Below are 14,404 nucleotides of genomic sequence, written 5' to 3'. Positions count from 1 at the left end.
GGGTACTGTTGAGCCTTTTTTTGTTTGTTTGTTTGTTTTTCGGCTGAAAAGCGCTGTGCAAAGTTCAAATAAATGTCCCCTTGGCAGGATCGCAGCCTGGCCACTGTGGTGATATTTCAGTTGGCGCAGATCAGCTCATTTCTCTTAGAAATGCAGACTGAACACAACTGTGAGGATCGCTAAATGGGCTGCAGAAAAAAAAGTGTGAGATTACTTGAGCCGTTAACGCACCAAAAGCTGCTTTCTGTACCTGTGCTTGCCCCTCCGCTACACTCAATCAATGACACAAAGCAACCGTTTTCTGGGCATCAACATTAACTTTGTAGCCTCCCTGACTAAAATGGCTCCCTGCTGAGGCGTTTGGCACTAAACCTACCGCCTGGGTTTCCCTCATCTTCAGAAGTTTGATAGGGTGCATCTTGCCAATGTCTCTCTCACGTTTATTTATGATATTTATATTTTGTGTCCCCTGAAGAAGCTCATGATGGTTTACATGGGATCATTTCCCCCTTATCCCAGCCTCTCTGTGAGGCTATGTTGGTCTCAAGAGAAGCTCTAACTCACGGACGTCCCACTTTTGGGGTTGCTCACTTGGTGTAGCCCAAAGTTAGTCCCCAGATTCTATCTTTGGGGACTGTCAAACAGTGTTTGCACAACATTGCTTGGTGGTTTTTAAACCATGGTTAGGCCTCTTCCCTCCTTATAGGCCTGGCTGTCTTAACACATTATGACCACTCAACATATTTCATTATTCATTCAATACATTCTGCAAATCTTGTAAAGGATAAATTCAGTGTACATGAGTAGTTGTGGGGTAGAAGCTCCGACTAAGTGTCTGATGTATTTTATTTGTTTGTTCGCTTTATATCCTGCCTTTCTTCAAAAACTCAAGATGTTTAAAGAGGGGATCACCCTTCATTTTGTCTTATCAGAGATACCCTTCTGAAGTCAGTCGGGCTGAGAAGGGGTGACTGTCTAGGGCAGGGGTGTCCAAACTTGGGAACTTTAAGACTTGTGGACTTCAACTCCCAGAATTCCCCAGCCAGCCATGCATGGCTGGCTGGGGAATTCTGGGAGTTGAAGTCCACAAGTCTTAAAGTTCCCAAGTTTGGACACCCCTGGTCTAGGGTCATTCCATGGTTGGGTTCCTCTGGTTGAACGTGGCCTTGAACTAAGAGTCCTTCTAACCCAAACCTTGACCTAACCGTTCTGCCTCCATGAAACAGCTACACATTCATAAGGACTCACTGCCACTCAAACACATGGGTGGGGCCGCCCTTCCCAGGAGTCTCCATGGAGCCCGTTTATCATGCCAAGTAAGTGCAGGGCCCACACAGAGGCTCTGGGAAGGTGGGAAACAGGCCTCCCGGAAGTCCAGAAATGGGCCTCTTGCACCACGGTGGACAAGGCCATTTTCACTTTCCCGGAGGCTCAAGGAAAGCCTCTGGAAACCTGGGGAGGACAAAAATGCCTCTTCTCGCCGTGGTGCAGGAAGATGAGTAAGCCACGCCCCCATGGCCACGCCCACCCAGGCAGAGAATTGGTTGCTAAACTTTTTCAACCCCACCCCTGCAAAGGGCAATAAAATGTAAATAATGTTTTATTTTCACCCCGGCCTGACTTCTATTTTGGTGACTGTCCTCCCCTCCGCCAGCATCCAATTCAAATGTACAATTGGAGCAACTGGCCCAGAAAAAAAAAATGTTGTACTCCAGCTCTGCAGGCCACTCAAATCTACAAACAAATCTATAAACAATTTATCTGTTTGTTTGTGATATTCATATGCTGCTGACTCAGGACCATGGCAAAGCCTGGGGAGAAATTCTTACAGGATCCAATCTGGGTCGGTCACCACCAGGACTAGAAGTTTAGTCTTCCGAGCTTTCGTGCTGGATCCCATCCTCAGGGAACTTGTCTCTAGTGGAATGTGTGCTTTGGGCTATTCTGTCTATGGTGCCTGTTTTATGTGACTTTTTAGATATTGATTAGGGTGTTGATGACTGGCTATTAAGTCATTGGCTCCTAAGTACTTGTTAAGCTGGTTGTAAATCAGCACTCTTGTTGACCAAAGAGGGGCCATTTCCCAGGCTTCAATCACTTCCCTGGCTGGTTTTATGCTTGCTCGTCCAAAAACCTTAGTAGCAGAGTAGTAGACTAAAACTTCTAGTCCCGGTGGCCAACCCAGATTGGATCCTTCTACATTTTCTTGGGATTCACCTTCATTTGTGAGAAATTCTTACAATGTTTGTAGAGGGTGTAGACAAGCTGAGCCATACTTGGACTCAGAAGTCAACTGGATTTCCCTTCCTGGCATGAGCTGCTGACCTTCTACCTGTCCAACTTGGCTCTATTGATTGTTGATTCGTCAACCTTACCCGCTGTACATTAGTTAGATGATCTTGTGCAGATGGTGCATGAGTGGAACTGTAGATGCAAGAGCCAGCTTGCAGCATGGATCTAGGATTTACCTGCAGTCCTGCCAATGAGTAAGTCTTGGTTTGTAGCAAAATTACTATTGAAGTTAACTTGCAAGGCAGTTGGATGTTATACGGCAAGGCAGACTGTGTATGTATGTATGTGTGTGTGTTACAACCCCTGGTATGCCTAAATATGGGAGGAAGGTCACTACTCCCTCTTTCTGTCCTTCGGCTCATCACAGAAGACCATGCAGGCAGAAAACCATATTTTTATTTTTAATGTTGCCTTATATATATATATATATATATATATATATATATATATATATATATATATATATATATATATATATATATATATATATATATATATATATATATATATATATATATATATATATATATATATATATATATATATATATATATATATATATATATATATATATATATATATATATATATATATATATATATATATATATATATATATATGTTGTATTTGTACTGATAAATAAATAAAGGGAGACTAGTATAGATCTATTTCGAGCTAATTAGCTCTCATCAGCTAGCCATAGGTTCAAATCCCAATAAGGGTAAGCTCGAAATAAGCTCGAAATAGAACTATACTAGTCTCCCTTTATTTATTTATCAGTACAAATACAACACAAATATATATATATGTGTGTGTGTGTGTGTGTGTGTGTGTGTGTGTGTGTGTGTGTGTATGTATGTACATATTATATACTGTACATACATAAATACAGTCTAATTAGTGCAAGGAATGTATTGTTGTAGGATAGATGGCTAGATAAGTGGATGGATGGATGGAGTGACAGACAGATAGATCAATAGATGCCTATTTTCTACAGGGCAGTTGCTCCCTCTTTTGGCTCATATAAAGGGGAGGAGCTGATTAATGAAGAGTAGTGAGCCACAGTGCATGAGAGAGGTGTGAACTGCTTTGGAATCATTTGTGAACTGTGCATAGTCCAAGGAATAAATGCTCTTGGGTCTACAGTCAGTGGTGGGATTCAGCCAGTTCACACCTATTTGGGAGAACCGGTTGTTAACTTTCTAAGCAGTTCGGAGAACCGGTTGTTGGAAGAAATCTCCTTTTTTTCCCCCCCACTTGACAGGGCTAATCCTGTAAGGAAGGCAGGAAGGAAACATTCTGGTGTTGTTTCTAGTATAATCTTTATTGCCCTGCTTACAGAAACTGCCTCTCCGGTTAACTCTTATTGCATTGTAACAGCTAAGGCGAAGCACCCATCAACCTGAGTGATGTTGAGTTGGCCATACCCACCCAGTCAAATGACCACCAAGCCATGCCTACCCAGCTGGTCATTAGGACAGAGAACCGGTTGTTAAATTATTTGAATCCCATCACTGTCTACAGTACATATAGCCCAAGTTTCTTAAGGACACCTGGGGGCTCAGATTTCTGCCATGGAGCCCCATCATTAGCTTTTCCGTTGGCAATGGGGAGTCACTTGGCGCACAGAGCTTTGGGTTCTCAAAAGCTTCGCTGTGAACCAAAGAGAGGCCTCCCATCATTGGCATCTGCCAGTCAAAATGATGAAAGCAGTGTCCTGGCGCTGGCCACACAGCTGTGAACCTTGGGCCCCAATGCTGCTTTGATCATTTGGATGAAAGCAGCTGGAGATTGAAGGTGCTCATATTTCACATGGTATGTGGTGCTCCTTCTCCTGCATAGAGATGTTCCTTTAACAAAAAATAAAAATAAAAATGGTGGGATAGATTAATTAATTACGGAGCTTCGAATTATGTTTGCTCATTCTGTGAATTTATTAGGTTTTGGTTGCTTGCTGAACTTCAGCAATATGATCTTAGTGTCAGGCCTGCAGCCATCTTTTCTTTTGGATCCTTGGCCTGCCACACTTTCTATTATTCTACTATGCATTTTCTACTGTGGGGAAATGGGGGGGGGGATTGTACGGAGTTAGATGCTATGTAGCCATAACAAAATTCTTTCTAGAAAGCCAAGGTCATCCTTTGTCTCTGCACATCTGCACCTGACCGGAATTGGATGGGTGGACCTGCCAGCATGGCAGTGGGAGATTGGACCATGGGATGGACTTGTGGGTGTGGGGGGCAAGATCTTGAACTTTCAACTGGGTGGGGAAAACTGGGAAGCTTTCAGATTCAGGTTTTCCCAGATGTGCCAACATGGCTCTCTTAATAAATTGGAACTTTGAGGAATCTTTTGCCTTGGACTCTGATTTACTTTTGGATGCTATTTGGAACAATCACATTTAGTTCTGCAAAATTTTATTTGGAACCGGCAGTGCAGTAGGGCAGATATTAGAAATTTCCTTTATCCAATAATTTTATAAGACTTTGCTACAATGACGCTACCTAAAGCTGTAGCACAATTTAAATGCATGAAGTCTAAGTGGACAACAGCTCAATAATTAGATGCAGCAATGTAAATAATTAGTAGGTTTTTAAGAAGCGATTGAACAACCATTTGTCTGAAATGGTGTAGGGCAGTGATGGCGAAACTTTTTGGCACCGTGTTGCGCACCTGGAATGTATGTATGCGTGCGCACCATAAACTTTGGGACCAGCTGGGCAGTGCACATGTGTGCACCAGCCACCTGGTCTTCGGGTTTCCATCACGCTCATGCTTATGGAGTTTATGGGGCTCTGGCACACGCAAAGAGCAGCTGGTCAACAGGCATGCGTGTGCCAGAAAACAGAACAGCAGCTGACAAAGGCACATATGCCCACAGAGAGGGCTCTGCATGCTACCTCTGGCACACATGGCATAGATTGGCCATCGTGGGTATAGGGTTTCCTGCCTGAGCAGGAAATTGGACTAGAAAATCTACAAGATCCATTCCACCTCTGTTATTCTGTTATACCATGGTGGCATAGTGGTTAGAATGCAGTACTGCAGGCTACTTCTGTTGACAGTTCGATCCTGACCAGCTCAAGGTTGACTCAGCCTTCCATCCTTTCAAGGTTGGTAAAATGAGGACCCAGATTGTTGGGGGCAAGATGTTGACTCTGTAAACTGCTTAGAGAGGTCTGTAAAACAATGTGAAGCGGTATATAAGACTAAGGGCCATTGCTATTGCTATAACAGGCTATGCTATTCGCTATGTTTTATGAACGGATGCGATCTTTTCAAGAGTAGTGTTATTTTGAAAACCAGCCTACGGAAATGCATTTATTAAGTTTTTTTTTTCCTTCCAAAGAGAGAAGAAGACCACAAATTGGTTGATGAAATGGGACCAAATAATTCACTCAAACTCAGTGGGTAAAATGAAAATCTGAGGAAAATTTAAGTCGACAGTTGTGGAAACACACACATGCACACGCACGCACACACACACACGGAAGATTTAAAAAAAAACTTTTTGCAATTTTGTCCACTGATTGCTAAATTTATTTTTTTTAAAAAAAAATCTCAGTAAATTGAAAAGGAGAGAGACCCTTATCTAATTCATTTTTTTTAGATTGCTTAACAACTGCAACACTCCTTGTGCCGTCTCCTTGTTTGACCGCTCCCAATCTCAACTAATTTTGGGGATAGCGGTCAAAAGATCTGTTTCTTAACAATTCAGAACATTTTGAACATGTTTCTTTTGTCAAAAAGTGGGCCGTTCCTGAGAAAAGATACTGGAGATATTGATCTCTGGAGGTTTAATTTCTCAAAAAGATGTGTATTTCCAAATAAAAGAAAAAAGTCCTTAATAAAAATTTTCCATCACTTTGTGATTTGTTTATTTTCATTTCTAGACTGTTGGAAAAGATACTTTCCCCATTTTTGTCCTCCAAATCACTTAAAAGCAAAATAAAGAAGTTGCAGATAAAATAAGATCAACAAGACAAAAGTTTTTGAAAATGCAAATAAACCAGGACGATGGTTGGCATATAAGATGAAAAAGGAGAAAGGAAATATATATATATATATAAATCAACTAATAGACCACAAAGGAAATATATGCTACCAAAATGAAGAAAAGAAAAGAAATATTGGAAAAATATTATAAGAAGTTATACTAATGTGAGACAGTTTGCAGAGGAAAAGATAAAACAATATTTAGAAAAAGTGGAAACACCCAAGATTCCAGAAAAATTGAAAAGGACACTGGAAAAGAGAATAACAATGATGGAAGGGATGGAAGGGATTAAAAAACAAAAACATGGAAAACACCAGGGCTGGATGTGCTACCAGTGAAATTTTACAAAACATTATAAGACAAATCACTTAAAAGCCAGCCCTTGTTGGGTGACAAGTTTTTTTTTTCTCTCCCACAAAACTAATTTAACTGCTTAAATAGTATTCCCATACACATGGAGAATAATGTGAAGGTTTCTCCTTAGATCTTCAAGTCCACCCATCAAGTTGTGTGGACAATTATATGGGATGAAAAATGCTGTGGCTTTATGGAACAGTTAAAATAATTTATTCTAGTTCTACCCTTAAAAGAGGAGATGCCTACAAGTGTGATCACATGGATAGAATAGAATAGGATAACAGAGTTGGAAGGGACCTTGGAGGTCTTCTAGTCCAACCCCCTGCTTAGGCAGGACACCCTACACCACTTTAGACAAACAGATATCCAACATCTTCTTAAAAATTCCCAGTGTTTTTACGGGGTTCTGATGTCTTTCTATGTATATGGTATTTTAACCTTTGTCTGTACAGCGCCCCGAGTCCCTTCGGGGAGAGGGAGCGGTTTATAAATTTAATAAATTATAAATTTAATAAATAAAAAGTGTTGGAGCATTTACAACTTCTGGAGGCAAGTTGTGCCACTGATTAATTGTTTCTAACTGTCAGGACACTTCTCCTTAGTTTTTAGTTGCTTCTCTCCTTGATTAGTTTCCACCCATTGCTTCTTGTTCTACCCTCAGGTGCTTTGGAGAATAGTTTGACTGCCTCTTCTTTGTGGCAGCCTCTGAGATATTGGAAGACTGCTATCATGTCTCCCTTAGTCCTTCTTTTCATTAAACTAGACATTCCCAGTTCCTGCAACCTTTATTCATATGTTTTAGCCACCAGTACCCTTATCATCTTTGTTGCTCTTCTCTGCACTCTTTCTACAGTCCCCACATTTTTTTTTTACATCGTGGCGACCAAAACTGGATGCAGTATTCAGTTTAGATAAAAAAGATCACTGTTAAATTCCATTCGTGTCGAAAGGAACGAGGTGCTTCTGGATTGAAAGGATAAGCCAGTGATATCAACATTGCTTGGGGGATGACCAGTTGGGGCCCCTTTCATGTCCCTGGCAGGAGCTGGAGAGAAGGACGGGAATTCACCCCGCCTCACATTTGTAGTTTGAACCTTCAACACAGCATCCTAACCACGTGAGCCACTGTGCTCTTTTGTTAAATAATCTCTAAATAACTAGGGCAGGGGTGTCAAACTCAAGGCCCGTGGGCTGGATTTGGTCCATGGGGTGCTTAGATCAGGCACATGGGGCCACCCTGAAAACTGCAAAGAAACAGCCCACCACGCCAGTGAAAAGGGATCTCATTTTGGGCCACAACAGAGTCTGGCAGCCCATCATGGCACCTTGAGCTTCATTTTCATTGGCAGAGGGCTAGCAAAACAAGCTAAAAACCAAACAGAAGGAGAAATGTTTTCCCTTTTGCACGGGAGCATCTAAGAAGGAGCAGGAAAGGGAGAAAGTGGAAAGACAAAGAAAAAGAAGGGAAGATGGGAAGAGAGCAAGGAAGGAAAAAGAATGGAAGAGGGGAAGGAATAAGAAAGGAGAATGAAGAGGGAAGGAAAAAGAAGAAAAGGATAGAAGGAAGGAGATTATAACGAGAGGGAGGGAGGGTCTGAGGGAAGTCCTGCCTTAGCACTTGGCCACTAGAGGTCCCCCTAACATGAGTGACGTCAAGCTGGCCATGCCAACCCTGGCCCCCCAGCTCAAACACAAAGCTGAAGAGCCAGTGCTGTCCGAAGATGTCTCTTTGGTCATGTGGCCCGCATGACTAAACGCCATAGGTGCACAGAACGCTGTTTTCTCCCCACAAAGGTGGTCCTTATTTTTCTACTTGTATTTTTTACGTGCTTTTGAACTTCTAGGTTGGGAGAAGCTGGGACAAGTGACGGGAGCTCACTTCGTTACGTGGCGCAAGGGATTCAAACCACTGAACTGCCGACCTTCTGATCGACAAGCTCAGTGTCTTAGCCACTGAGCCACCACATCCCTTTTAAAGAAATATAATCCATTTTAATATGTTGTACACTTCCTAGAGAACTGGGCATATTGGTCAGTCTAGAAATGGAATCAATTATGTGCAGTGTGTTCTTCTCCCTCAGTAACAAGGGAGACACCATAACCTTGTTATGGAAAAGAGGCCTCAGACTGTTTCAGGATAATTTCATAGACTTTCACACTTTCAAGGAAGTGCTGTGTTGACATAATTGTGATTCTTCTTTACATTTGTTATTCTTATGCATTTGTTATTCCATTTCATAGGTTATAATATACAGTTTGGGTTGCTTTATTTACCATGCCTTCCACCTGTTGTAACACCACCTTATTTTCCCTTTCTTTTCTCCCTCCCTCCCTCCCTCCTCTACTTCCTTCCTTCCTCCTCTCCTTCCCCTTCTTCTTCCCTTACCTCTCCCCTACTCCTACTCTTCCTCTTCCCCTTCCTATCCTCTCGCCTTCTCTTTCTCTCCCTTCCACCCTCCTTTCCTTACTTCTTTCTTCTTTCCCTCCTCTTCCTCTCCTTCTCTCCCCCTCTCTCCCTTTCTTTTTCTGTTGTTACCTGTGTCTCTTTCAAATCACAGTTTATGTTTTCTCGGGATGGTATTTCTGCAAACCCAAATATAATTTAGTATCATTTCTTATTCCCTTACCTTCGCTAATCTATCCTAACTATGTTTTCCACCCCTTTATATCTTGCTCTTGAATATATACTTGCATATTTAATATTTTCTTTTCTGTTTTCCCCATCTTCCCCCCTTTTTCATTTAATAGTGCATCATCTGAGTTCTGTATCTTCTCCTTACTTTCTTTTCTAGCTTCCTTTCTCTAGCCAATCATAAAATCTTCCCCATATCTTGAGGTACACCGATTCCTCTTTATCCTTTATTTTCAGTGTCAACCGGTTCATCTTTGCACAATCTAGAATCTTTTTAATCATCTCTTCATCTGTTGCTAACTTATTTAATTTCAATTATGTGAATGTATACTTAAAATGGTATGCAAGAGAATAAAAAATAAATGGCAAAAAAGAGGAAGTGCTGTGTTTTCCAGGACACTGGCCAATGTCACAGAGCAGGCTATGTGTATTTTTTTTTAACTGCAAAGGTTATAACCCAGGGCAACATAGCTTTTAATACATCAATATTTATAACGTCTACTAGTATGGTAGGTTTGATGCACAGTTTTGCCCAAAGGTATATTCGGAATGAAAAGAAGAAAAAAAATAAAAGAAAGATAATCCATTTTAAAGGAGCCCAGACTCAACTCGATTGCAATATGTGCTCTGTCTACTGAAATAAACCAAATCAGGATAGTTAGATTTTGAGAGAAATAACGTAATTTCTCAACTACTACGGAAAGATAACTTTACTATACAGAGATATTATATCCAGTTTTGGTCATCCTGCTATAAAAAAGATGTTGAGAGTCTGGAAAGAGTGCAGAGAAGAGCAACAAAGATGATTTAGGGGGTTGGAGAGTGAAACATATAAAGAACAGTTGCAGGCACTGGACATGGCCAGTTTAGAGAAAAAAAAGGATTAAGGGTGATATGATAGCAGTGTTCTAACATTTGAGGGGCTGCCACAAAGAAAAGGGGCTCTACCTATTCCCCAAAGCCCCAGAAGGCAGGAAAAGAAGCAATGGATGGAAAGTAATCAAGGAAAGAACCAACCTAGAAATAAGGTGAAATTTCCTGACACTAAGAACAATTAATCAATTAATCAAGTTTAACAATTAAACATGTGGTAAGAGCACACCTAGAATACTGCATCCAGTTTTGGTCACCACACTATAAAAAAAGATATTGGGACTCTAGAAAAGGTGCAGAGATGGCACATAATCAACCAGCTGATTAATTCAGTAGACCATCAGCCTTCAATTACTCATCAAGGTCCAGTCTCTCAATGCCCTACTCAGATGCAGTGTGCGGGGTATGACTCCCTAGATTCCTAGATAGCATCAACATTATTCCCAACTCTGGGAATAAAATTCATGAAGCTTGGAGAACATCCAGATCAGGGGACTGAAGACTAAAACATACTATGGATGGTTGCAGGAACTGGGCATGGCTAGTCTAGTGAAGAGAAGGACCAGGGAGACATGAAAGCAGTCTTCCAATATTTGAGGGGCTGCCACAGAGAGGAGCAGGGTCAAAGCTATTTTCCAAGGCACCTGAAGGCCAGATAATGAATAATGGATGGAAAGTGACCAAGGAGATATTCAACCTAGAAATAAGGAGGAACTTTCTGACAGTGAGAGCAATCAACCCATGGAACAGAAGTTGCCTTCGGAAGTTGTGGGAGCTTCATTCTGGGAGGCTTTCAAGAAGAGACTGGATTGCCATCTGTCAGGAATGGTGTAGGGTCTCCTGCTTGAGTGGGAGGTTGGACTAGATGGCCTACAAGGTCCCTTCCAATGCTGTTGTTCTGTTCTGCTCTGCTCTACTCTATTCAATAGGTGTTGTGGGCTTATTTAAGCAGTGACTGGACAAAAGGTTAAGAAAATTGTTGCACCAAGAATCCTTCGTTTAGAAACTCAAAAAGATACCATTGTTTTCAGTAACGCTGGCATGCTGAATAGATGAGTAATTATAAATGCATTTTTCAGATTGAAAAATATGTACTTATTAGAATGCCCAAGTACAGTATCTTAGGAGGGTATTTGCCCATCTGAGATTTGAATAGCTAGGCACTGTGATAAAAGAGGAAAGATGCAATCAAATTCCTTTTTTCTTTGAACATATATGCGATGCAGTAGTGACGGAGGCATTAGCACATGTATTGACTGATTGCCTGTCACAGAACATTATCCTGAACCATGGCTATGAAGAACAGTTCAGCAGCATATGCATCTCAGGAGAAACTCAGAAGAGTTCTTCTGTTTGCATCTTTCAGTTAGTTGTGTCTTCACTCTCAGCTTGACAACAATCGTGTGTGTGTGTGTGTTGGAATGTCAGGGTGGGAATGGAATGCCAAGACTCCATCTGCAGATTGTGAGACCCTGCTACCACCCTCAGGGCCAGGCTGTGCAGGTGTTTGAACAATCTGGACTGCTCCCATAACAAAAGAAGTAGATGCAATTGAACAACGCAATGGACTGAGAGAGAAGGACAAGGGAGAAAAAGCAAGTTGAACTATGTGAGCTTTTGTGCGTGAGAAAACCAGAGCTGGTTTTGCTTCTTCTGTGCCAATGTAGAGTATTCAATAAAGTTTTACTTTTGGGAAGCAAAATGTCCCAAGAGTTCCTTTTCTGGATTCTCTAGCTGGACAGCTGACAATGACCACAATTAAGGCCCAACATTTCTGTTGTTAAGCAAGATAATTGTTAAGTGTGTTTTGCCTCCATTTCATGACCTTTCTTGTCTTAGTGAGTGAATCGCTGCCGTTGTTTAGTTAGTAACATGGTTGTTAAGTAAGTTACATGGTTGCTAAAGTAATTGGCATCGTTGACTTTGCCTGCCAAAAGGTCGTAAAAGGATCATATGACCCCGAGATACTGAAACCGTCATAAATATGAGTCAGTTGCTAAGCATCTGAATTTTGATCAGGCGATCATGGGAATGCTGCAATGGTTGTAAGTGTGAAAAATGGTCATAAGTCACTTTTTTCAGGAACATTGTAACTTCCAATGATCACTAAACAAACTGTTGTAAGTTGAGAATTACCCGTATTTTATTTGTGGTTAGGACTTAGGGATATCACATATAAAATGGCCTTCTTTCTGAAGAACACAGTGCAAATTTGACTGGGGAACGTTGTAAGGATGATACAGCTACATGGTCTAAGACCTATCACATGTGTGCCAGAGGTGGCATGCAGAGCCCTCTCTGTGGGCATGTTCGCCATCACCAGCTGCTGTTCTGTTTTCTGGCACACTGGCCAGCTGGTCTTAGCAGGCGCGGAGCACCGGAAAACTGCCTGAAAACAGCCAAAAACCAGGTCGTCTTTTGGGCCTTTTCCAGACCGTTTTTGGGCCACTTTCAGACTGTTTTCTGGGCTGTTTTGAAGGCCACTTTCCAGGCTATGTTCCAGGCCATCTTCAGGCCCAAAAGACAGCCTGAAAATGGCTCAGAAAAACAGCCTGAAAACAGCCAAAAACAAGGGTTATTCAGGCTGTTTTCCGGATTGTTTTTGGAGGCCATTTTCTGGGCTATTTTCCGGGTCATTTTCTGGGCCAAAAAGCAGCTTGAAAATGGCCCCAAAAAACCATCCCCAAAACAGCCTGAAAAACAGCCTAAAAATGGCCCAGAAAACAGCCTGAAAACAGCCAGAAAAATGCCCCCAAAACAGGCATGCATGCACCAGCCAGCTGGTTTTTGGGTTTCTGGTGCTCTGGCATGAGCACATGGATACGCATGCACGCACATTCCTTTTTGGGCACTCGGTGTCGAAAAGGTTCACCATCGCTGGTCTAAGGCTTTGTTTTTATCCCGGATTATTTCCTTCACTCTTTTCTATTTTGATTTGGCCTCATAAGTAAAGGGCTGTTGCTCCTATCCTGGCTACTTAAATAGAAATACATTTTAAGGCAGGAATGCAATGCTTCCGGTATAACACTTCTACACCAGGTCCTAGAAAATTATACGGCGTATATTTTTGAGTGGGAATGCACACCTACACACACACTCTCTCTTACACACAAACACACACAATAAATGTGTGAACAAAAATGATTGTGGCTTGAGTCTTTTGTTTTGTTTCTGAGCCAGAGGGATTCGGTTAACGTCAAGCAAGCTTGCCTCCATTTCTGTCCATCGCTGATGCGAATATTTGCTCGGGTTTTTTTTTTACATGTTATTTTAATGTAATGGTAAAATGTGGCTTCCGTTTTGACTCCAGGAGTGGCGTTTGCTCAGAATGCAAAAAGAAAAAGATCAACGGTTTCCAATGCAATTTCCCTGTGGGTTTTTGATGGGTACATTTTAGCTTTTGTACGACTGCAGGTTCTTCTGAACCAGGATATTTCGTTTTCCCTGAAAGTCAAGAATGGGCTAGATATACAGCCTTCCTCTCTTGCCGTGTGACTCATTTTGGATTATTAACTCTAATTGAGAGGAAATAGCAGGAAGCGGGCTAACTGCCTGCACCAGCTCGGAAATCTCGTTTTCCGCTTTTTGTAAGAAGCACCGGTGAGATTTGGACCTCAGGGTTGTATAAATTCAATTGGTGTAGGGGCTGGGGGGGGTGGGGGGGGAGTAAGCAGCATGGACACCTCCGCGAATGCCTTCTACTCATGATGGATTTAATTATCAAAATGACTAATTATTCCATTAAGGTAAGTGCTAAGCTAGGTGATACTTGCAAAATTAAAAAAAATGTATATATAATAACTTACATTGCACTACGTTGCCAAGAAATTAAGACATTTATCAAGTTTACTGGGGAAAGATTTAAGGTGGCATTTTAGCAGCCGTTAGCAGAAGAGACAAATTCAATTAAGGAGAAGTGAGGAGATGTCAACCATGTTAAGGACAGAGGAGACGAAGGGAAGAAAAAGGAAGACGGGTTAGAAGGATGTAGTGGGAGAAGGAGGCAAACACTTACCATGGCACCAACGCCGTAGGTGGCTGCTGGAGCAAGTGTGTGGTGGTAGGGGTCTGCAGCATAAAGTCGTCCGTAACTACAAAGGAAGCAAAACTCTGGATTAATGTAAAAACTCTCTAAATATATATAAAAGCCAAATACCACTCACGCATCATCACAAAATCTCCAGAACTGTACAACCTACATACTTGTAATTTGGCACTACTCCCCCCCTCCCCACCTGAAAAGAACTCTGTTC

At 41.7% G+C, this 14,404-nt stretch overlaps 1 protein-coding gene across 3 annotated transcripts in view; it reads right to left on the bottom strand.

The window, feature by feature from the left end:
- RBFOX1 (RNA binding fox-1 homolog 1) overlaps positions 1-14,404 on the bottom strand; it is a 2,041,748-nt gene that overhangs the window by 2,147 nt on the left and 2,025,197 nt on the right. For all 3 annotated transcript variants that reach the window (XM_081966089.1, XM_081966090.1, XM_081966091.1), the window contains one exon: positions 14,167-14,242. In XM_081966089.1, coding sequence (XP_081822215.1) covers positions 14,167-14,242 — 76 coding nt within the window. The remainder of the gene's footprint in view (positions 1-14,166; positions 14,243-14,404) is intronic.

Source organism: Natrix helvetica, assembly GCF_964273705.1.
Source record: "Natrix helvetica genome assembly, chromosome: 13".
NCBI classification, from domain to species: Eukaryota; Metazoa; Chordata; class Lepidosauria; order Squamata; family Natricidae; genus Natrix; species Natrix helvetica.
This window is presented reverse-complemented; position numbering and strand designations above follow the sequence as displayed.